Source organism: Neophocaena asiaeorientalis, unplaced genomic scaffold (genome assembly GCF_003031525.2).
Source record: "Neophocaena asiaeorientalis asiaeorientalis breed wild unplaced genomic scaffold, Neophocaena_asiaeorientalis_V1.1 scaffold443, whole genome shotgun sequence".
Classification (NCBI taxonomy): domain Eukaryota; kingdom Metazoa; phylum Chordata; class Mammalia; order Artiodactyla; family Phocoenidae; genus Neophocaena; species Neophocaena asiaeorientalis.
Window position 1 is genome coordinate 3,170,813 of NW_020171808.1, and position 25,744 is coordinate 3,196,556.

At 41.9% G+C, this 25,744-nt stretch overlaps 1 protein-coding gene across 3 annotated transcripts in view; it reads right to left on the bottom strand.

Annotated features, from left to right (window-relative positions):
* Nucleotides 1–654: 654 nt before the first annotated feature.
* ZMYM2 (zinc finger MYM-type containing 2) overlaps nt 655–25,744 on the bottom strand; it is an 87,657-nt gene continuing 62,567 nt past the window's right edge. For all 3 annotated transcript variants that reach the window (XM_024751180.1, XM_024751101.1, XM_024751245.1), the window contains 13 exons: nt 22,544–22,709; nt 21,858–21,892; nt 16,637–16,766; nt 15,571–15,686; nt 14,798–14,966; nt 13,445–13,570; nt 12,433–12,527; nt 10,785–10,953; nt 9,770–9,921; nt 4,663–4,777; nt 3,783–4,034; nt 3,372–3,492; nt 655–2,097 (listed from right to left, as the gene is read on the bottom strand). In XM_024751180.1, coding sequence (XP_024606948.1) covers nt 1,905–2,097; nt 3,372–3,492; nt 3,783–4,034; nt 4,663–4,777; nt 9,770–9,921; nt 10,785–10,953; nt 12,433–12,527; nt 13,445–13,570; nt 14,798–14,966; nt 15,571–15,686; nt 16,637–16,766; nt 21,858–21,892; nt 22,544–22,709 — 1,839 coding nt within the window. In that variant the 3' untranslated portion in view covers nt 655–1,904. The remainder of the gene's footprint in view (nt 2,098–3,371; nt 3,493–3,782; nt 4,035–4,662; nt 4,778–9,769; nt 9,922–10,784; nt 10,954–12,432; nt 12,528–13,444; nt 13,571–14,797; nt 14,967–15,570; nt 15,687–16,636; nt 16,767–21,857; nt 21,893–22,543; nt 22,710–25,744) is intronic.

Below are 25,744 nucleotides of genomic sequence, written 5' to 3' on the forward strand. Positions count from 1 at the left end.
ATTAATCACCTTTAGTCAACAATACGCATTTATATGAAAAGTGCTTAAAGCAGTAGTTCTGGAAAAAGGTGAGGATGAGAAATGTTTTGTATTATATATTTTAAATATGTTAACTACTTCATTAAACAGACAACAAGCAATCTATACCTATTTAAGTGTATGAGATTTGCTACTGTCAGTCTGATTATCAAATCCAGAAATACAAAATCAATTAAGGGACAGAAACGTTATTCAAACTTATAAAACAAGTTAGAACATTAAAAAGTAATTTTTATGCCAAAAATATTTGTTAATTATTGCTTAAATATACAGCTGATTACACTCGTGAAATTTTCCAAATCATAAATGAGAAGATTTCTTCTGAATGTTAACGTTTATCCCAAGGAAGAGAGAAATATTTAAGGGATGTGTAGACATTGCTTAACCACTGTGGAAAATAGCCCAATTTCCCCCAAACAGTTTTAATAACGAACATCACTGTGGTGACTGAGGAACTGGAAACAAGACTACATGACCACACTCAAGCTCTGTGAAGTCAGCCAAAGGATTTCTTCATGATAACTGCAGCCGGCACTTCCTCGGTCTTTTAGAAGGTAGGATTTTATGTAAACTTCTTGTTCTAAAAGAAAAGGTCTGAATGGATAAATCGCTATGCAGAAGTACGAAGTTTTTTAATGCAATCTTCTGTAAGAAGTAATTAAAATGTAAGAGCCAAACAATCTAACATCGAACGTAAGTAATTTCCTTCAAGATACACTTTATCCATCAGCCTGAACCGTCAGTCACTGCCCTGCTAACCCTCATAGTGAAACGGGTGCTATCTTACTTAAACTAGCTCAACTTTCCGTGACAACAGTCTCAGGAGTGGCATTTTTAGATACCCAGCGTGTGCATCAGTCATATTTGAGGGCAGGCACAAGAATTCTCATAAAGTTGGTGAAGCTGTGGAGTACCACCTGGGGATGGAAACATGACCTGTATCTTCAAGGGGAGAGAAAAACCAAACGCTTATAAATGAAGGGGATTTGGGATACTTAGGGTTGACACAGAAAACAGAATTTTATATTTTCATCATTTTTGCAAAGAAAATGTCTCCATGATCATGTTATCAACATCATTCTTTATATGTGTGTGTATACACATATGTACATATACACACACACATATGTAAGTATACATACATAATTATTATTGTTTGGGGTGATGCAGAAAGCCACAAATGAGAAAAGGACACTAAGGTTTTAATAAGGGGAACAAAAAGTTCTGTTCACCAGTATAGATTCACATTACAGTACACCAGTATCGACAGCATTTTCTTGTCTATTTTTGGTACAGAAGATGGTATCTCTCTACATAACCTGGTAAGGCTTCAGTAACTAAAGCATAAAACAAACAAACAAAACCCCCGCAAAAAAACAAAACAAAAAACCCAGCCTATTAGTTTACAGTTTATTTTAAAAATTCTGAAAGACACTGCAAGTTCTAAACTTTTAGTAGGTGCTCCCCACACACAACCATCTTGTCAAGAACCCAGCAGAAGAGCCCCCTCTCCAGGAAGCTTTGCAACAGCAGACGTGTGCGATATGGGTGTTTCTTACCACAAGAAAAACTTATACATGGCACATTCTCACTCATATCTTGTAATGTAAAAAGTTACAAACATACCTAATCAAATAAATAATAATAAAAAAAGAATTTGAATGTATTTGTAAGTATCCTAAAACCACTACATAGAATAATGGCAACTTTCACTCACAGATTATTTACAAGGTAATACCCAGTGTGGGTACACTGCTACAAAACTCAAAACAGAAGGAGTAAACTTGAAATGTTTTCCATAGTAAAGATCTAGCAGCATGACTATCTAATGCTGTTTTCTCCCGATTGCTTCTAAAACGTTCCTTTTACTCTGTGTCTTCGTCCAGTTCATAATTGTCTTTATCATAAATATCTTTTACTAAAAGAACCCGTACGAGCATATTTTCCAAGGTGTTTCGGTCCAGCGAAGCAGACGTGTACCAGACAGGGCTGTCTGCAGAGCTAGAGCGTTCTGGTTGCAAATAGAAAACATCCATTCTCTGATTAAGATTCTGTGGACTTCAGGAGAAAGGAGAAAGTCCATGTCACAGTATGTACACGAAATTCCTCACAACTTCCTTCTTTTCTTTCAAGAATAATTCTGCTACCATTAACCACATTACATGGGCAGACCACATGCATAATTACCTACATTAAATATTCTATCACTGAGATATTCTAAAAGTTAATTTCTACAATAAAAGCTTATTTTCCCACTATAATTTCTGTGTTTCACTGAATCCAAGACACCATCGATAGAAACATTATCTTTAATCATTATTTTAATATTGCCATTAAACAAGTAAAGCACTGCCAATTATAATTTCAAGATGCATCAATTATAATATGCATCCCAGTTTCAGAGACAGTATAAAATGTGAGAAATGTGTCTTAGAATTGATGAAATACAGTAAAACATAAAATAAAAATACTTAACAGCGTTACACAAAAGAAATAATTTTTAAAATAAGATAATACTGAGATAGGAATTTCCAACTAATAAACAGTTACTACCATTGGAAGATCCAGATACTGGTGCAGGGCCACCCAAAACTATCGTCAGAAATATTAATTATTAAAAATAATCATCCTATAGGTGACATTACTGCTTTTATGGTTCTTGAGAGTTAACCTGGAGAAAATTTATAAAAACAATTTACAAAACTGTTTACATAAGAAAATACATTCTGAGTTCATGCTTGCCTTTTAAAAATTGGAGTGCATACTTAAAATAATGAACAAGCATAAAATAATTTGTGGTCTCCAAAAATTTCACTGGTTTAAAATATTTTAAACGCCTGTTGGTACCCGCGGGAGAAAGCAGTGGTGCAGTTGGAACGCACAGGGCCCTGAGAAGACGCTGCGCCCTGCCGACACCTCAGGGATCTCCCTCCAGAACCGAGGACTCGCCTCTCTCCACCTTCTCGCCAGGGCGTCACTGGGACCCAGGCCCAGGCAGGACTGCTCTCTGCTTGCCACAGCAGAGCTGGCTGCAACAGAGACACCACAGCCCAAAAAGCCTAAGACATGTTCTGTCTGACCCTCTACAAGTACAGCAGTCATTTCGTTAGTAGAGAGCGATTTCTTAACATGTGCTTAAAACATGAAGTATAAGCTGGGTATTTTACAATAACAGGACTAAAAACGTTATAACTGAAAGGACTTCATAAGTGAGAAAAGAGAGAAATCTAAAAAAAAGGACTAAGGAAAAAAATGTCACCTCTTGGTGACATAAATTCACAGCAACTAACTGTTACTACCATTTAAAAAAATCAAATGTCATTAACACTTACCTTTTAGACAAGTAGCATTCAAACATTTTCACAGGACATCTAGAAGGATTGGCTGTATTTTCAATTTGTTCAAATACTGGCTCATCATCTTCATGTTTTCTTTTTCCAGTAGTAATTTTATCTTAAGAAATAAAAATCACATAAACTTTCTAAGACCAACCTTGAAGAAAGGTGACACTATTCACTCTGATCACTCCCAGTATCTCTTACACCAAAGAACGGGACCAGGTGTGCTTCAGAGCTCTCAACTGTGGCTTCTGGTAATTCCTAATTTTAAGACAACATAGGCTGTCTTATCTTATGAAAATGACAGTCCTTAGGTTCTTAACAAGTGACCAGGTGGTCTTTAGTAAGGCAAGGAGTGGCAGTCCCTGCCACAGACAATCCCAAAACGAAAACCTGTTACACTACCTTCATTATCTGTTCCACATAAGGAAGACACTTGGTATCGAAGACATGCTTTATTTTCCATTGTTAAAGGGTTTTTTTTCCAATGCCTAAACACAGTGCCAAAGGAAAGCCTTAAGTGCTGTTCCACTGTTTTCAGGCCAAAATACTTAGTGTTAAAGTAGAACAGGGTATTCAGAAGAGCTACTGGAGAGTGTGATCCTAGCTGTTTTATCCTCCAGAGATAATCTTCTTCAACTCGAGAAAATATTGACCCTTAAATAGAGAGAAAGATTTTTAAAGAATTACGATAAACAGTTTTCATGTAACCAGCTAGAAACAGATAGAAGTTAATTCAAGAACAAACCTAGTCCAATCCTCCATTCACTCCAGATCAACTGGAATGAATTTCAGAATCACCTATGCGGCTCTGAAACAACACAGAGCCGGGAAACACAACAGACTACACAGCTAGCACCCCCGGGGTCAGGCCTGGAGTCTGCTCCTGGTCTTCCAGAGGACAAGCAGACCATGGTCAGAAGGGAATTTTACATCTGCAGAAATCCTGAAAAAAAATAGGTGATTTCCATTCAAACAAGTTTTCTTTATACATCTAAAACAGAGGTTTCTTACAGAAATTTACATCAGAATCTCAACTGGAGGGCTTAAGAAATGAGCATCCAGTTTCTCACTCCAAAGAAAGTGGGTCACGTTTATTACAAAGTTCTTCATAAACGCTAGCTATCAACCACATTCATTTCTAATTCAACGAAAGACGGACCGATGCGTCCGTGAATAAGTGCTCTCTCATTTAAATTATTTCCTAATTATCTGTAGTACACTTTCTATAAACACAGAAAATCCCAGCAGCAAGTGGGCGACATTTTATTTAAAGGAGCATTACCATCTGGAAGTATGCTTGGTTGCCAACTTCGGAGTATTTTATTCAATTCTTGCTCAAATGTCTGGAATCCTGGATCAATAAATATGTTGTCTTTTCGATTACTACCATACAAGTACTACAAAAAAAAAAAAAAAACTTGAAGGATTTAAGATTTATATGAGCTAATTACAGACCACTTATACTCTATTTCCTAAGGAAAAAATAAACGTCTTACGTCTTTGTCTTTATTAGCATACTAATAAGAGATGACTGCCTTCTCTATATATCTGGAAATCAAAGAAACATAAGTTACCAATTAATGTGTTGCTTAAAAACCTCAAAGCTGAAATGCAAAGGCAAGAACTCGGAACGTAAGAACTGGATGAGAATCTTCAGTCTGTCAGATGCAAACAGAGCACGTGGCCCCGAGGCTCAGCACACAGTCCACGGACGCCAAGGGTGAGGGCAGGGTGGGAGGGTTTCTGTGCGTGAAGCCTCTCCGAGCAGCCTGTGAGCTTGATGCTTTTCCCCTTGCTTCTTCTCTATGCCCCACTCTCCCTGAGTTAGTGCAAATTTATGAAATCTTACAACTTACTATGACAAACCTTAAACGGTGAGGGTTGCTAAAGAATGACTTAAAACACCAAAGTTTGCGAACTCCATCTCCAGTGGGTAAAAAGAATGCTCAAGTAAAATGTGTGACAATAGCCCAAAGAACGGGAGGTGGAAACTGGGATCACAGGGCTTGAGGTTACCACATGGGAGACAGGGCAAGAAGGTCTGAAGGTATATAATGATTAACTGAAGACGCACACTGCAAACCCACTACAAATAATTTAACAGGCATAAATAATAAAGCAACGATGGAGATAAATGTAATCACAAAAAATAATTCAAAAGAAAGCAGAAAAAGACAAAAACAAAAAAACCCCACAAAGAACAGATACAGTGACCCCTCATCCAGTTTCACTTTCTGTGGTTTCAGTTACCCACAGTCAACCAAGGTCCAAAACTATTAAATGAAAGATGACAGAAATAAACAATTCATAAATTTTAATTGCAGGCCATTCTGAGAAGCCATGATGAAATCTTGCAATGTCATGTCGTCCCGCCCGGAGGGACGTGAATCACCCTTGGTCCGGCGCATCCCGCACATCAGCCACCTGGTGGCCGTCCGGGTTGTCAGATCCACTGCAGGGTTGCAGGGCTTGTGCTCAAGTGACCCTTACTTTACATAATTATGGCCCCAAAGCAAGAGGAGTGAAGCTGGCAATTCGGACACGCCAGAGAGAGGACGCACAGTGCTTCCTTTGAGTGAAAAGGTGACAGTTCTGGACTTAATCAGGAAAGAAAAAAATCGGATGCTGAGGTTGCCGAGATCCACGGTAAGAACAAATCTTCTATCTGCGATGTCGTAAAGCAGGAAAAAAATTCAGGCTAGTTTTGCTGTCACACCTCAAACTATAAAAGCTACAGCCACAGAGGGTGGTCAGTGCTTAGTTAAGATGGAAAAGGTGTTAAATTTGTACAATAAGATTTTTGAGAGAGAGAGAGAGAGACACCACATTCACAGAACTTTTATCACAGCATATTATGATAATCTGTCCATCCTGTTAGTAATGATTGTTGTTAATCTCTTACTGTGTCTAATTTACAAATCAGAACTGTATCACAGGTAGGTGTGTAGAGGCCACTGTAGTATACACAGCCTTCAGCCCTCCAGTGGGGATCCTGAAGTATCCCCTGTAGGTAAGGGGGGTCAACTGTATAACAAGCACAAACAAGCAGGATTTTCAACCCAGTGATTAATTACATTAAATGTAAAAGGTCTAAACTGGGGTCTGCACTACAGTCCTGAAGGCTGGCCCGCTGCCTGTTTACAAATACAACCAAGTTTTCTTAAAACAGAGTGCAAGCGCCCAGGCTGCTTTCCACAGATTAAGTATGGCCTACAGAGCCTAAAATGTTTACCAGCCGGTTCTTTAAATAAAAAATTTTGTTGGTCTGAACACACCAAGACAAATATTATCAGACTGGATTAAAAATTTTTTTAATTTGAAAAACAAGGCCGGGACTTCCCTGGTGACACAGTGGTTAAGAATCCACCTGCCAGTGCAGGGGACACGGGTTCGAGCCCTGGTCCGGGAAGATCCCACATGCCGCGGAGCAACTACGCCCGTGTGCCACAAGTACTGAGCCTGCGCTCTAGAGCCCGCGAGCCACAACTACTGAGCCCACGTGCTGTGCTCTGCAGCAAGAGGAGCCACTACAATGAGAAGCCCATGCACCGCAACGAAGACCCAATGCAGCCAAGCAAAAAAAAAAAGATAAATAAAAAACAAGGTCCAACAATATGTTGCCTAAAAGGCACCTACTTTATACCTGGAGACACAGCAAGTGGAAAGTAGAAGGATGAAGAACATAAACCATGTGTGCGCTGACCAGCAACTAGGCCAGAGCACCATCATCTGAGTTGACCTAACGTTACTCCCGCTAGTCAGAAGGAAGATTAGAAATAAAAGCACCAGCTCTTCAGGACAATTACGTAAGATCTGGCGGCGGGGGAGAGGGGGATGCACACTGTTTATAAAACAAAGGGAATGCTCGCCACTGACTGAATTCACTGAGCTCTGACCCAGACGTCTTCAGGGGCTGACACAACAACTGGGAAGCAGAGGGAAGGAAAGACACCGAAGTGTGTAACACGGTTCCCTGTCCTTGGGGACAAAGGTTCCATGTCTTTTGCCACATTCATAAAAAAGGAGTGGCACGCACATCTAGCCAAGCGCGATGGGGTGGGAGGACCGAGGGGAACAGGCGCCCACCACCCACTCTGGGTAAACGTGGTATGAAGGACTCGCACACAGATGTAAAACAGTGTGTGAAAGACTGACCGGGACTGTGGGGCTCACGTAGCCCCTTCTTTCTTCCTCAGACATTTCCATATTACGTGAACTTCTGGCGACAGCCACCACCCCTTACACCATCGGAAGAACAGGATTAGCTACCGCATCTGTGAGGGAGGAAAAGAGGCTGGCCCACCCTCACTTCTCAACACACCACCTGCCCCACACGTCCAAAGGGCTTGGAGAGGAAGCCGTGCTGCTTTTGTTGTCAGCCGGGGACGGAATCAGAAAACGCATCACACAGAGAAAGACGCACATTCTTCCAAAATAGCTCCTACCTCTGTACGCATCCTTGAAGTACCAACAAACAGCAATGATTTCTGGAAACTATCTTTTAGACATCTTATCACCACAGTGAGTTTGAAGATTATTTTTAAAGCTGGTTATAAATACCATACAGTCTTTTACAAAAAATTAAATCAAGCCTGTGAAAATCTGTCCAGTGATGAGAAGAGTAAAACAACTGGTTTTCCAATTGTGGTAAAAATACACAGAACATAAAATTTACCATCTTGACCTTTTTTATAAATTTTTTGGCTGCGCCGCACCACATGTGGGATCCTAGTTCCCCGACCAGGGATTGAATCCGAGCCCCCTGCATTGGAAGCGCGGAGTCCCAACCACTGGACCCCCAGGGAAGTCCCCATCTTGACCATCTTTAAGAGTACGTTCTGGTAGTAAAAATTTATTTTTTATTTTTTATTTTTTTTAAATTTATTTTGAGGAAACATTTTTCAGTTTATAAAGAACCTATTTTAAAAAGAATGGAAATTCTGACGTGTGCTACAACATGGATGAACTTCAGGACATTATGCTGATTTCACGTACATGAGGTACCCGGGAGAGTCAAACTCACAGAAACAGAAAGAAGGGTGGGTGCCAGGGGCAGCGGGACTGAGGGATGAGGAGTTAGTATTTAATGGGGACAAAGCCTCAGGTTTGCAAGATGAAGAGGGTCATGAAGATGGATGGTGGTCATGTTTCCACAAGATTATCAATGTACTTTATACCACAGAACTGTACACTTAAAAACAGCTAAGATGGTAAATTTTGTGTGATATGTATTTTACCGCAATTAAAAAATTGGAAAAAAATGAACCTACTTGAAGACATAATTTATAATCATTAATATTTACAATCCATTTAGCTTTCAAACCTCTAATGGTATTTGAAGTTCTAATATATAAATATTTTGCTACTGCAAAATATGTGATGGTCTCTGAATACACAGCAGTTTAGAGCTGTGTGTTATTCCCCACCACTGCTTAGATAATCTCAGGCACATTTCTGTCCTGAAGGGGGAAAGTGAAATACAAGTGAAGACAATTCTAGTTTTCTCCAGTCACTTACTGCAGCACCTACTACCTGTTAGCAGCGAAATATTTAACTTTAGGCCTATAAGCAAAACTCTACACAAGAATATTTCCCCCTATCATCTACCATATTTACAAATACATAGGATGTAAAGCTAGGACCTTTTCTGACCTCTGGGCTCAAACCTGTACTATCTGTTCAAAACTAAAAGTCATTATCGAAAGTGGATCTTCATGTTTATTACGGGAAACGTATTCATTCAAGATTCACAGACATGTGGTTGAAGTTTACCTAAAACCTCTAAAGAATGAAATCTTTTATAAGATGATTCCAAAGAACTAACGAGTACTTACTTACACTATTTAACAAGTCAGAAACACAGCAGAGATGAAACAGACCTATTTGCAGAGGGAAGTCATTTATCTGTTTACATGTATATCAGCACAGATCTATATATACATATATACACCATGCCTCAGAATGTTAATTCATTTATTTGCAATTGTAAGGTGGGGATGAAATCAACCTGATTATCATATATATACATGGTAACAAACACACACATCATTAGTCCTGTTACAAAAGATGCATGAGCTTCGAGTGGTCCGTTACTAACTATGTTTTTCACCTAAGTTCTTTTTGGTTTTGGTACACAGTTTTGGAGAACCTGAAGTTCACTTTTAGGGACACAGCACATTATAGCAGAAACACCTGTATACAAAGTAGCTAAGAAAACCCTTTATAATATCCCAGTATTTTCGAATAAATTACTTTCGCCTTTCTTGGTAAGCCAATAAACCCTGATGTTCCGTAATATTCCTGAAGCAAAACATTTTTTTCTCCAAGAACCTACCACAACAACCTTTCTTAACAACATTATATTCGAAAGTAACCATAGAATCACTCACCTCTTGAATCCCGAGGCAAAGGTAATAGATGCTGTCAGGCGCATAGTTCTCCCCATTTGGCCTCCGGATCTCATTGACAAAATGGGCCAAGCCATAGTCGAGCTCAGCCGTGGTGTGACAGAGTAGATCCTCTTTCAACTTTACTGACTTAGCTAAAAAGAAATAAAATTTAAAATAATAATTATTATTTACTGTCTTGAGATTAAGAAACTTTCTGAAATCACTTTATTCTGTGTAAGAATTTACAGGTAAAATAAGAGCTACATTTAAACGTAAAGTATTTGAAGCTACATTCTTGCTTTTTAAAATCAAAGGCAGTTAACAAAAACCTTGATTGTTTTTTCAAGGAAAATCATATTTTTCACGTACAGTACATGCAGCTTCATGGTAATTAATGACTTACTCGAGTACCTTCTGGATTTTCACGTACTATGGGTATTCTAATATCAGTCAACATTAAGCCTTTACTGTGGATGAAGGAATGTTCTAAATTTACATGTATTTTCTAATGTAATTCTCACGACAACCCTACAAGGTGGGTACTGTTACCCCCCTTCAGAGCTGGGGAACTGAGATGCTAGTACGTGAGGGAACCCTGGCAGTCTGACTCTAGCACCTCAATAAGGCCATACTTCCTACCCTCTTTGTGGTGCCACGGACTGGTCCATGCACAGTAAAGAGTCTGGCCTGCTGCAAGGGGCTCTATCTGCTTAGAGCAAACTTTCTTCTTTACCCACAATCATCATAATCATCAACTTCAATAAGGAAACAAGGTTTGTTTGAGTTGTACTGACCAGCAAGCAACAGGAGCTCCATGAACCGACACTACCGTAAGGGCTTCATTTGTGCAACACGGTGCGTGCCCGTGTGTGTGCGCGTGTGTGTGTGCGTGTGTGCGCGCGTGTGCAAGCTCACTCACGCACATAAACGGATGCACAGAAGAATAGTTACCAAAATATGAATAAAAACCTTGATTTTAAATAGGACATAGGGGTAACAAAATCAGAACACTTACGAGATTTTAGCTCATCTAACACCAGAAGATCTTCATCAAGCTGCCTCGTTCTGACCCAGTGTTTCCAGGCGTTTACCCCGTACGTGTACTTGAAAGGGAAGCTGCACTCCGAGTTGTCAGAACTGTCATCATGACACTGGTACCCTGACACTGCCTTCCTCTTGGCTCCCTGGTAGTAAAACACCACTGTCAAATCTTCTCTTTCTTAAGCCTATATTATTTCATGACTTTATGTAAGCCATCTCTCAACAAATGCACATTACAAAGAAATATATTTACATGATTAGAACTGACGGGAATTTCTGATCTGAGAACAGTTACCTATGACATTACTTGAAATCTCTCTCCAGGAATGCTGTATTTCTGCATAAACTACTTTGCACAACAGAATCGTATTAACTACTGCTGTGAGTTGAGAGTCACTGATGAGAAAATACATACATAATAATTAAAATCTGAAATAAAAGGATTCCAAATATTAATGTAAGAGAGAAACTGAAGAACTTCTCAAAGACACCACCTCATAGGAGATGACTCCTCAACTCCTTCCCATTTTCTTTCTTTTTTTTTTTTTTTCCCTCTTTTCTCGGTACGCGGGCCTCTCACTGTTGTGGCCTCTCCCGTTGCGGAGCACAGGCTCCGGACGTGCAGGCTCAGCGGCCATGGCTCACGGGCTTAGTTGCTCCACGGCATGTGGGATCTTCCCGGACCAGGGCACGAACCCGTGTCCCCTGCATCAGCAGGCGGACTCTCAACCACTGTGCCACCAGGGAAGCCCCTTCCCACTTTCTTGATGGTACTGTTTGCTGTACAAAAATTTTAAATTTGGATATAACTCAATTCATCTATTTTTTCCTTTTGTTCCCGTGCTTTTGGTGTCGCATCTAAGAAACAGTGTCTAACCCAAGTTAATGAAGATTTAGGCCTATGTTTTCTTCTAAGAGTTTTATAATTTCAGTTCTTACATTTAGGTTTTTGACTCATTTTGAGTTCATTTTTGTGTGTGGTGTCAAGTAAGAGTCCAATTTCATTCTACCACAAGTACTCACTCCTTTTTTCAATTTTCCCTTTCTCTTTCTTTTTTGGAGAAATTTGTGAAAGTCATCTTTTTTTAAAAAAAAACCTTGCTTTATGTTGGAAATCAGAAATACAGAAAATTGTTAATAAAATGTTCAGAACAATGATATCCGTTTGTACATTTAGATTTGGGATCCCTGAATGAACTGTCCAGCACGTCTTCCTATGTGCCGGGATGCTTCAGCGAGACCAGATGTAACAACTGTGTACCTCAACCTCATCAAAAATAACAATGGAAAAAACAGCTCCCTAGAAAACAGTCTCAGTTGTTGTCCAATAATTGAATTTACTTTTTTAGCAAATATGTAAACCTTTTATCAATGACAACCTTTTATCAAGATAAAAATAAAAAGTTGCAATATTCACTCTTCTTCTATGAAACTACAACTAAATAGGATATATTTTTATTACCTAGAAATGAAGTAATAAAAGCTTTACCTCGTAAGTCTTTTTTAATTCCAGAAAACAAAGTACCTTCCCACATTCTCAGGCACAACTGAAGCTCAAGTACCCTTGCCCTCTATTACACAGAGACAGGATGTGAATGCAAGAATACTGTTACATTTCATACCTTTTTTTTAGATCGAGGTCTAGGCTGTTCCTCATATTCTTCTCCAAAAACAGGTGGTAATAAAAACTCATTTTCCATATCAAGCTCCTCAGCAGCTGACAATTGAATCAGAAGAACTTTCATTTCAAACGTAATAGCACAGACTTATGCTATATAAACTCAGCCAACGAAGGACCACCTGCTGAATGCGCACAAGCACCATGCACAGGGCAGCCTGTGTTGGGTGGAGAACAAGCCATTTTCTCTACCTAACCTGGTCTATAAGTTCTGATAACGCCTGTTCATACTCCTAAAAAACACATGTACAATGCGTATCAACATGGAATTTTGTGGAAGTGTGTGATAGAAAAATTACTAAAACCTGAAATTTAATTATAAGATCTAAATGGTCTCAGTACAAATCTGTTTCAATCTAGTTTCAATCTATTAAATCTTTTCCAATGTAAAAGGCTTTACATTCTATTCAATATGCTTATTGGCCATCGATAAAGAAAATAAACAATGAAAAACAGAACACATTTCTTTTACAGCAAAAGACCTGAAAATATTTGTTTCCCTTTGAAGGTTAACTTAATTTTCAAAACGATTTTAAGGAAAACACTATCAATATTTTATTTAAATAAAAAAACACCAACACTTCTATATGTGTAAAAGTTTCTATAATAAATTAGTTTTAAGAAAGTTTCTTTTTAAGGCTCTGGGAAATTCCTTTTAAGTTCTGTAAAAGTTTCTATAATATGTATCTGTAAAAGTTTCTATAATAAATTAGTTTTAAGAAAGTTTCCTTTTAAGGCTCTGGGAAATTCCTTTTAAGTTCCTACAATTCAACATATGCTTCAGTTTGGAAGTTAACTGCTGAGTTTTATCTGGGTAAAAAAGAAAAGACCAATAATAACAGTACAGGCAATGACATGAACATCGGATTGTTAATGATCATAACCACGATTATGACACCATAACTAAAGTGCAGAACCACACTTCCATTGAAAGAATAAAACAGAATTTCTATTACCTCTGGGGAAATCTATTTCAATGTCCAAATCTGGTTCATATGGTACATCAGGCATGTTGGACTGTGTCTCTGGGTCAGAGTTCTTCAAGAGATCTGAACCAATTATGTCCGTTTCAATAATTACACCTGTAATCAAGCCATAATATCATCAGAAATCAAAATAGAAAACTGCAACAATACCTACACATAATCTGGCACAAGCCATTTAATTGTAAATGCAAGATAGGAATACTTATATTAACATGTACAAAACGAAAAAGCATGCAGCTACCTTGGAATGTAAGCTACTATGAACTCTGTATTAGATAATCACGAATACACAAAAAGTTTCAATCTTGTAAGTTTTGACTGCCCCTCTACAAAGTTAAAAAGCATGCTTTAATAGTAAAAAAACTCTGTAGAGTGTTTCTAAGAGCAATCTCTTGTCAAAAATAAACTTACCAGCATGGATAACTAATTTTCAACATTCTTTTTTAATTGTGACCTAGGTTTTCACATCATTCAATATACGCTTATTCACAACCGGCTTCTAACGTTTTGATTGGTTGCTTTAAACACATTTGTACTGCAACCCAGTGAAAAAAGACATTTTATTGAGTTCAGGGTAGTGGTGGGAAACAGAGACACATGCATACACAATGGAAAAAAAAGTTTCACAAAAACAATACCCTTTCTAGGAGGGATTCATGCTGACATATTTTTTCCGTTTCTTTCTTTCTTGAAAAAAAAAAAAAAAAAAAAAAAACCCAGAAAACACTGGTTGCAACCCACTAAATTCATTTCCCACTCCCTAACCGAGTGCTTGCCCAGCACTGTCCCTGCGCGACGCCCTGTGCTCTGGGTGAGGGAAGCAGGAAGCTCAGGGCGGCCCCGGAGGGCTGAGGCAGGAGAAGCATTCCCAGACACACGTCCTGCTACACCGCTTGGCAAGCACTGCCCTAGCAGAAGTTAAGACAACGCTGGCTTAGATAATGCAACTTACTTTCTTAGGATAAATCAATAAAACAAAATTGGGGATAACCATCATAAAATAAGAGTTTGAGTTATAAAAGCCTACTGCAACTTAGTTTTTTGTGTCTGAGCTCGTCCACTGAAACAAGAATAACTTAGAGTCGATTTTACAAGTTAAATCCTGTTAGCAATTAAAACAGGGACCGTACAAGTTCCTGGGCTCGACGTCAGGGAGCACCTGCTAGATACAGTGTGGGCCTCATAACCCGAAATCCACTTGTGCTGCAGCGTGCCCACACCCGCTCAGGCTGAAGCACAGCGACAGCCCGGCATCGCTCTAACAGCAGCCCCCCAACCCCGATGTCGTCCCCCCCCGCCCCGCCCCAGCAGCGGGGGACTCACTGTGGATGTCGGCGCCCTCTGCCTTCCCCTCGTCCTCAGCCATGTCGGTCACTGTCAGCAGCTCTGTGCCCAGGGGATCTGAAGAAACTGTGCTTTTGAGCTCCTCGGCTGCCGCAGGGATCTTCTCACTGCTGTCCGAGGGGACGGGCAGAAACACGGGGACTGGCACCTAAGTAACCAAAGGACTTACTCTCAGGCTCACTTAACATTACAAGGTATTTTTCCAAATTAAAAATCACTCTGACACATGATCTACTTCATAATGCTGCACTGGTCAGAAGTTTTGGGAAGAACACATATGTTAAGTATCACAAAGAGAGCCCTGAATACAAGCAGCTACTTTTTGAAGTAACAAGTAATTTTTGAGGCATTTCTGTCACCAGGGGACTACAATACAGTAGGCCAGCCCTGACACAGTGTCCCCAGCACTGCAGGGGATGACATTTATATGAGCCTCCATTCCATGTATCAGTTGTAAACCTTATGGTTCACAAATCTTTCTTTCTAAAATGAACACAAATATGTTTACACAGTATGTGTAAAGCAGATGCAGACATCGGCTGAACTTCACTCTCAAGGACGAGCACTTACCTGATTACACACACAGCAACCCCTGGCAAAGCCTCAACCAGACCCAAGTGAACTGCTGAAGAAAAGCCAAGCCTCCACCCTCTGTCCCACCAGTGTCACTGAAGCAGTCACCGCCAACCCACTGCTGCCCCGCCTGCACCTGAGAGATCTCAGGAGGAAGGGAAGCTGAAAGTCTGACTTACGGGCACAGGAACGGTCGTGGGCACGGGGATGCTCTGGCTGTACATGTGCATGGGCACCGGCACGTACACGGGCACCGGGATGGGCACCGGGACATACTCTGTCCTCCACTCGCCATCTGGGGGCACAGAACGTGTTCAAGGAGCAACGTCAACCATGACCACCACTTAAACACAGCTGCTCAGTCAAAGTAATTTCGTAACAAAGAAAAATTTAAGTGCCTCAGTACCCATTTAAAAGAAGTTCCCAGTTTTCACAAAATTAGGTAAGTTAAAAACAACAGGGACTTCCCTGGCAGTCCGATGGTTAAGACTCCACGCTTCCAGTGCAGGGGGCACAGGTTCCATCCCTGGTCAGGGAACTAAGATCCCACATGCCGCGTGGTGTGGCGGAAAACAAACAAACAAAAAAACCAAAAACAACAAAACTGAACGCAGTAGCTGTCCTAAGTTATAGAGAGCACAAACAGAATTTAGACTTTTTTTTTTTTTTGGCCACGTGGCACATGGGGATCCGACCAGGGATGGAACCTGCACTCCCTGCAGTGGAAGAGCAGAGTCTTAACCACTGGACCGTCAGGGAAGTCCCTAGACTTTTTTTAAAATAGAAAAAAAACATCTTTTAAAGTAATATATGGTCCCAGACACTCTCACAACCCCACAAAAAGGTTTACTTAAAACAATCAGAATACAGCTAACGTTTAAATTTGATGAAAATACATATCTGAGTGATTTCAACTCATTCTGACAAGGAAACAGAATAGTTATGGTTATAGACCACACTCAAAGAGACGGTTTTCTGAGAAGAGCACTGTAGCTTTAGTGGGTCTTGGCCCCCAAGGCAATTTTTGATACAGCATTTTATCACCGGTGACATAACTTGCAGGCCTTTGTTAGAGACTGCTCTTTATTAATGATCTTAAATGACATGCTGTATTCTGAAGGCATGTCTAAAACCAGATAAGCAAAATCAACAGAAAGTGACAAAGTGACCCAACAAATCTATTCTGCAGCCCATTATTTGAGAAAAGCATGGATTTCACTCAGCGAGGGTCCGGATGCGAGTCACCTGTCTGACAGGACTTGCTCTGCATGTGGGGTTTGCAGTAAGTTGCCTTCGTCATGGTCAAAGGTTTGCACAGAACTGCCTTGTTCTTCATCTCCTTGTTGGGGGTTGGAGAAGGGGGTGGTGCTGAGCCCTACAGAGAAGCAAAGAGAAACATTTTTATTTCTGCCTCTACTTTTTATTACTTTATGCTGTTAATAATATCTGGTTTCTAGGTCCAGCGGGGGGAACACACAAGAGTGGAAGAATGTAATCAGTTTATGCCGTTTCTACTATGTCTACCAAAGTGTTAATCTGGAAGGATCAACATGAATCTATCCCGACTACAGGAAAAGCAGTAGTAATCGTTCATGCTACAGATTTGCTTTTCGAAGGATACCACAGCGTACTTTTTAAAATAACATAAAAGACAAGTCTCACTCTTAAGTAAAAAAGCAAGGTCGTTAACCTGAATTTTGAAAATAATTAGACTCTTATTATGGCTTTCTGACACTCTCTCTCTACTGCATAAACTGCTTATACGTGGTGCTAAATTTGAAAAGAAAAATGATGAAAATTATTACCCAAAATGTTATCAAACTTTAAGTTGTTTCCTCTGTCCCAACCACTGCAATTTTAGGAACGTCTCCTCTCGATACAGATGTTTCAGCCTGTTCACCACAGTACCGTTTACACCACAGAAACACACACACACGCTGTAAAGCAAGCTGCAGCTCTGTGCCTAAAGAGGCGACATGGAGGTGCTGTGCACACCACCGATCGCTACGGGGAAAGGGACACAATTCAGAGTTCCTGGTCTTCGGGTGCCAAGCGCACAGTTCCTGCGGACACGGACCTCACTCCGAAAACGAACTCACTCAGCACGCGGCGTGCGGCGTGCGGCGTACGGCGCCCCGCCCCGCACACGCATGCGCAGTAGGCGGAGCCCGTGTCCCGGAAAGCGAGAGCGCCTCGCCGCCGTCCCGGGCGCTGCGCAGCGCGGGGGAACCTGGGACTCGTCAGAAACGAAGCCCGCGTGGTCTCCCGGCGCTTCGCCAGGGCCCATCCCGGCCCCGCGGCAGGACCCCAGGACAGTATCTCAGCCGGGGTCAGCGCACAACTCTGGGGGTCTTGGGCCGTCTTCCAGCAGCCATTCTGCGGCTTTGCTCTGCCACCTTGTCCAGTCTCCCCGCTGGGCTTGGCCACCTTTTCTGCCACAACCACCTCCACTCATCTGTGTGCGATGCGCACCATGTTTTCAACGCTCCTCTTTTTATTTTCTGTAACACCTTCAAAGACGGACATTTTCCACACAGTCTCGTCAAACATCTTCCAACGCCACTCATTTCCCAAGTGGCCTCCTGATGCTGCGCCGGGCGGGGCCTGTCCCCGGCATCCTCGCTGCAACTGGGCCCTGAAAGCCCAGTGCGCCCTGCTGGGGGTGGGGAAGGGGGAGGGGGAGGGGTACTCAGCGTCTGGGGGTGGTTTCTGAGTCCTCCACCGCAATGGCTAACATCCGGTAATCAAAACCCGAAGGCTCAAGGTTTTCATTCTGGAGGCCGAGTTCAACTTCTAGGATGATGCAGCTGCGAAACCAACCCCAGAATATTTCGGACACCACCCCTGCTTTTTCTGTCCCACCCCACATACGGGCACACGGGCTAGGTTCCCCTCTAAATGCTCGTGGTCCGGGGCTCTACGCACCAGAGGGTTGCACTTGGTCACCCTTGGCCTTGGCCCAAGAGCAAGGACACAGAGTCTCAGAAGGATTCAAGTCAGGGCTTCGAGCCCACCTGCATTCGATAGGTTCGTTTTACCAATGACCTTGCAAACTAGACAACCTGCATCTTCCTGCGTAACCCCCAGCAGCCCCCTCTGCAGAGCCCAGACCTGCAGAACCCACCGGGGCCTGCAAGACCCGCATTTTTCACATGTGAGTGGGCCAGCACCAGCACAAAGAGGCCACCCTTTCCCTGATCCTGGTGACAGGCTGTGAGCTGACAGTCTCACCACACTGCTGGTCACTGTGCTGTGTTGTAATCAGTCATAAGCTCACAAATCCACAAATTTAGTCAACATACCATCTTTCCCACAGCTTCCCCACGCACTAGAGTTTACCTTAGCCCTACAGACGCTGGATTTCTTATCACTCTTTATAGACGAACCATATCGTTCATCCACGAAACTGAACTCACATGGGTCCCCCAACACACAGCACTTTCTGGTGCTTAACCCAGCAGCAAAATCACCAACACAAAGCACAAAAATAGGAAAAACTGGCACTCGTCAGACTGTGAAGAGGACACTTGCTTAAAGCATAAGCTGAGAGGAGATGGTCAAGCAGCCCCAGGGGCCCACACCCCTGGACACTCACGGTCTGCACGTGACCTCGACAGCTAGTGGGCACTGATTCAGGGGTGACAGACACATCTTAGAGAGCAGTCCAATTCACAAACGTGAAAGGGTACTAATAAAAAACGGTGCACGGTGGATCTCTCCTAAGTTTCAAGTCACGCTCATGGCCAAGGGGGCTGGTCCCGTGTGAGCTCATTCTACGCTCACCAGGATTTCCAACCCCGTGCCACGGAGGCTGGTCTGACGGCACCAACGTGCAACATCAGGCAAGTCACTGGGTCTCCTGAGCCTCAAGTTCCTCAACTGTAAAGCGGGAGGAACAGTTAACACCAGCTACTGAGTGTCTACTACACACCAAACCTGGGGAGGTTGGGTCTGCACTGGGAAATACTCTAGAACCCCCTTATGAACCAGGGGTCAAAGTCACAGACATCCTAGGTTACTCGTCCTTCTGCCGACAGGGCACCATGTCGACTAAGCTATGCCACCTGGTAAAAACCGACACTTGATAACGCTTCTCACTTTTCTGTTGGTCAACAGGCAGGATCTATACCTACTGATGATAAATTCTGAAGGACCACAAATAATGAAAATTATAATGACGAAAGCCACCACACCTCTTGAGTATTTGCTATATGGCCAGGGACTATAAGCTATAGACAATGTCTATGTCCCCCTAAAATTCACACTCAGATCTAATCCCCAAGGGGATGTCATGTGAAGGTGTGACCCTTAGGTGGTGATTCGGTCATGAGAGCAGAGCCCTTGTGAATGGGATCAGTGCCCCTCATAGAAGAGACCCCAAAAAACCCCTCCCCCACGTGAGGACATGCGACAAGACGGCCGTCTGGGAACCAGGAAGCAGGCCCTCAATAGACACCAGGTCTGCTGGAGCCATGATCTCAGACTTCAGCCTCCAGAACTCCAAGAAATACCTTCTGTTGTTTGTAAGCTGCCTCGCTTATGGCATCCTGTTATACAATATATAGTAGCTCAAACGGACTAGGACACTATGCAAAGCACCAAAGTCACACACCTGATGAAATGAATTCTTTAACCCTCTCAGCACCACAAGGGGTAGTAGGTGTTTTCTCACTCCCATTTTACAGATGAGGAAACTGAGGCTCAGAAGCTGTACAGCCCAGTGGAGGTGACAGAGAAGAGTTCTAAAGTCAGGGTTCAAGTGGCTTCCCCGATGCAGGCCCTGTGTCTCTCAACACCACACACCCTGCCCCATGGGTTAGCGCTCTTGGTGACGACCCCGATGAGGTTCTGTCTTCATGCCCACATTACAGATAAGGGGAAAGTCACACAAAGAACCGTAAAGTGACTTGCCCCAAACTCTACAGCTGAGCTCTCATCCAAGGACAAGGTGGGAGGGGCTCTACGTGACAGGAGGTGATAGCTGCCAAGGCCCATCCTTCCATCCGTCCCATGAGGTGGCCTCAGTGTTGCTGCAGAAAAGTACCTGCTTCTGTGCGGGCGGAAGGGTGTCTTGAAGCCTTGGTCAAAGCTTTGAAACAAGGTTGGGAGTTGCCTTACGGCTGCATGCAGCCGCCAAACAGGGGGTGATCATCTTTACACTCCTCAGCATGGATCAAGTGCCTGGTTAGAATCTGACAATTCAGCTGAATACTCCTGAATTACCTGACTTAAAAATATATTACCACAAGGGCAGAACAGACAGGGGAGGAAAGCAAAGAAAAAAGCACTCTTAACTTGTCTAGTCTAACTATTAACGTCAAAACCAAAAACTGGGAATCCCTGGTAGTACAGTGGTTAGGACTCTGCACTTCCATTCCACTCGATCCCTGCGCGGGCAGACTAAGACCCCGCCAAAAACAAACACTGAATGGGGTAATATAAAAACACCGACCTTTCGTCTACATCAGAGATCCTCAACTGTGGTTACATGTTAAAATCACCTAAAGAACTTTTCAAAACTACAGAAGTTCTGAGTTGGAGCCCAGGTATTCGAAAGGTTTTGAAAACTCCCCAGGTAATTCCAATCTGTAGCCAGAGCTGGTTAACTCCTTCTGCCCAGGAACACACGAGCAGAGGCTCACCGTGATGCTGGTAAATGGCTCCCACAGAAGCCCCTGGGATCAGGGTGGCTCCTGCAGGCGGGCACAAGAGGGCCGGCCCACTGTTCAGTGCAAGGCTCCTTTTATACAGAAACGGCCACTTTCAGCCCACAGGAGCCTTGAAATGCTAATGTAAAAGCAGAATCTGATGTATTACACTAAGAGAAAGAAAAACACTACAGAAAAAAAAAAGAAAACAGAAAAAAACCCAGGAGAAAGCATATGGAAGAACTCCTCAAGTTTACAAACTCCCAGGGCCTGGCCCCTAGGACAGATCTCCAGACCTGTCTGAGGGGCATCTGCTAGCCCGGCCTGCCTCCCGCTTCCCAGGATCCCCCTCAGGTCCCTCCAAGTTCGGCCCCAGTGAACAGTTTGGCCAAACATGCACACCTCTGGACATTATTATTCCTCCGACTTTTCATCGTCTACTGGCAACCTTCTACTCAGCTGTTCAGAAGTCTTGTCACAGCTGCCAGGACCGCATACACTCAACCATTTCAAACGCACCATTGCTACTGCCCTTAAGATGCAGCTGGGATGAGCGCTTCAACGCAAGTATTTATATGTCTATCTCGCCCAATGGGGGTAAAGGCCACAATTAATTCACCTTTATATTCCTTAGCAGGTAGAAAAGGACCTGTTTTTATATCGGGTAACTTAGCACAATATGAATGCTTCAACTGTCTCAACAGAGGAAAGTAAAAAAATCTTTTATTATTACAATCAGATTAAAACGGACTAATTACTTTTCCTCCCCACATGATGAAAGTCAGTATTTAGCACTTTACTTATTAAGCAATACTTACTGTCATTTTGGTTCGGGACGTCTGACAACCCTGATCTAAAAACAAACAAATTTAAAATAAGACAAATATCACTTTCTTCAGGATTTTCTAAATCTATACCTCTCATTAATTTTTACTGATTTTTAAAATAGTTACTGAAGAAAATATATTTTAAGTTCTTTCAAATAAAGAATATGAGATCTGAGAGCTGAAATACAGAGATAAGTAGTGGAATTAACTCTCTCCCCGTTTTGTCCCCTCAGAAAGTATACACTGCTCTGGGAGCAATACTATGCTCTTAGATTTAACTCAATTATTAATTAAGTCTAAAGGGTTTTCTTTGTTTCTCCTACCTACCCCCAGCACATACAATTTGCTAAAAATAGTTTTCATTTAAAATTGCAAGTGACACATGATAGGCAGATCAACTTTTTTACAATTTTTTTTTATAATTCTGTTTAGCTGCTCTCTACCCCCAAGTAGACTCTATTTTTTTCAACTAGCATTACATTTTTAAGAGAATAAAATAAAAAGCAGTACATCTACAGAAACATCACTGAAGGCACTTCCACCCAGGGAAACTACGGAAGTTGCTCTTAAGCCATCTTTGAAATCAACTGCTTATTATCGTTACCTTGAATCCAGATCTCTGAAACTAAAAACTGCTTTACAGGTTTTTCAAGTTACTAACCTAAACGATCACATACCATAATGTAAGTTTTCAGGTCCTTTCTGGGTTGTCATGTTGGGCTCGTTCTGCTGACAGTAGAAACGCAACAAGCAGTGCTGGTCGCAGAAATGTTTCATCTCGCCTCGCCACTGCACCCTCTCCCTCAGGGTGCCTTGAGATTTACAGCAGTCACACCTTGCAGCCTTGACGACAAAAGGAAGGTGTCAGACATCTCCCACGACAAGGTTTAAAAAGTCAGACATGTATTTTACAAGATTTCTAGACATTTCAATGACTGTTGTCAAATGTGATAAAACAATGTCAGATAAAGAAAAAATAAAATTGTATCATAAACATACAGTAAAATCCACAAAAGTTTAAAAAGTAGCAATTTACCTAATTGTCAAAATCCCTTTCTATACTTACCAGAAGTCAAAGACCAGCATTACAAAGACAGGCTATAACCAAAAAATCTGAACAGTGGTAGTAGACCAAATTGGTACAATGTTTTTTTAAGATTTTTTTTTTGATGTGGACCATTTTTAAAGTATTTATTAAATTTGTTACAATACTGCTTCTGTTTTATGTTTTGGTTTTTTGGCCCAAGGTATGTAGGATCTCAGTTCCCTGACCAGGGATCGAACCCGCACCCCCTGGATTGGAAGGCAAAGTCTTAACCACTGGACCACCAGGGAAGTCACGGTACAATGCATTTTAATATTACAAAATAATTTTGAGAGCCATAATGATATACTGGTCGAAGTCTCCCACAATCATGCTACACTGAAAATCTCTGATTAATGAACAGATTTCCCAGGTTCAACTGAGCTCATAATGGACCCATTTATACAACTGTACAGACCAGAATAATTTTGAAACCAGCTCTTATGCTGAGAAAATCATGGATGTTAATTTGAAATGTTTTGTTTCAGTAGTTTAATATAATAAATTTGAAGGGCTTTAATACTTTTTTTTTTTTCATTTATTTTTCGCTGCACTGGGTCTTTGTTGTTGCACAGGGGCTTTCTCTAGTTGCGGTGGCTTCTCTTGTTGCGGAGCACGGGCTCTAGGTGCGTGGGCTTCAGCAGCTGTGGCTCACAGGCTCTAGAGCGCAGGCTCCAGCAGTTGCGGCACATGGGCTTAGTTGCTCCGTGGCATGTGGGATCTTCCCGGACCAGGGCTCGAACCCGTGTCCCCTGCACCCTGGCAGGCGGATTCTTAACCACCGCGCCACCAGGGAAGCCCCAATACTGTTTTAATAACAAGAACTTCAAGTTCATGTCTTAGAACACTCGGTGTTTAATTAATTAAAAAACAATTATATTTTAAGATCACAAATGTGAACTACATCTAGGAAAACAATCAGCCCTAACTAGTCTACAACTTAATATGCAAAATAAAACCAACTAAAATTCATACATAAGAAGTTATACTTTATGATGGTGAATCAATTCATCTAGGGACAGATTTTTGAGAGATTCCATTTTACCTAGATTTTGCCCATTTTCACTAATTCTTAACATCTTGATCAACGAGTAGGCCAAAAGGTGTAACAATCAATTTCAAATATAGCACCTTTCATAATTTTGTTTTTGTTTGTTTTTGCGGTACGCGGGCCTCTCACTGCTGTGGCCTCTCCCGTTGCGGAGCACAGGCTCCGGACGCGCAGGTTCAGCGGCCACGGCCCACGGGCCCAGCCGCTCCGCGGCACGTGGGACCCTCCCGGACCGGGGCACGAACCCGTGTCCCCTGCATCGGCAGGCGGACTCTCAACCACTGCGCCACCAGGGAAGCCCCATAATTAAGTTTTTAATCTACTTACAGTAGAAATAAATTACTGCAATTTTTAAAATTGCCCTTTAATTTAGCCAACAACTTAGAAGTTTTGACAAAGCAGTAAATATTAAGTACTTGATAGGTGGTAACAGTCACAGCTGTAGCTTTCCCTCACTGCTCTAATCACCTAGACTTTTATACTGCGGGTTTGGAAACCACTCACTTTATTTTTTTTTTATTATTATTATTTTTTTTTTGCGGTACGCGGGCCCCTCACTGCTGTGGCCTCTCCTGTTGTGGAGCACAGGCTCCAGACGCGCAGGCTCAGCGGCCATGGCTCATGGGCCCAGCCGCTCCGTGGCATGTGGGATCTTCCTGGACCGGGGCACGAACCTGTGTCCCGTGCATCAGCAGGCAGACTCTCAACCACTGCACCACCAGGGAAGCCCGAAACCACTCACTTTATGTCTCCACAGGAGTCCCATGAATCAACACTACAACAAATTCCTGGCTGGCACATGAACAAAGGGCTGTGTGGGTAAACAGGTCTTATGTAACAGACATACCCACCCAGGGTTAGAACACAGGCACTTTATTTCTCCAGGTCAGGGATTTCTCCTGCCAAATAAATGTTAAACCAATGAAGAAGATTTGCAGTATAAATTATGACTATTAAGTGATGCCAATATCGCATCTCTTGTCCAAAAACTTGTGAGCTTAAATGTTATACTGCTGGTAATATAACATGGTAATCTCAGTAACATTAGCACTCACTATCAACCAGGTCCTAGTTTACTCAATAGTAAAAAGAAGTCCCTATATAAAACTCTCACCAGCAAAGACTGTTCTTTAAAATAATCATTTAAGTGCTCCAGGTTTCCGGGATTTTTTTCTTTTTATACTTTATACTCAAAGAAAAGCCAAAGCACCAAGGGAGAAACTGAGTCTAAACAGTCAAGAACACAGCAAAAGTGAAGATGAGAACCTGAAAACAAAGGCCAGGCTGCCCTCTCCATTCCACAAGCCTCACAACAGGGCGGGGAAACTCAAGTCCCAATACAGTAAGTGACTTCTTAGGGCCAAATACCAAAGTGCAGAGGTAGGATTCAAAGCAGACAGTCCAAGTCAAAACCAAGGCTTTATTTAGTGCACCAAGTTCCAAAGACAATGGAAAAACAAATGAGTTAATATGAATAACTAGAAATAAAAATCCTAACATGTAAAATGCTGCAAGAAAGTTCTCAGTGTAACATGTAAAACCCAAATCAATTTGTATACAATTTGTATTTGTATAAAAAGTACTGTGCTGACTCTCTGTATATGGTAATATTTCCACTTACACAATAATTTAATAGGCCTAGAGCCTACAACCAAGCACATTCCACCCAAAGAATCTGAACAATAAAATCGCTTCATTATTTTATAATTATAGACATTTGGAATTCTGTCCTAACAACACTTT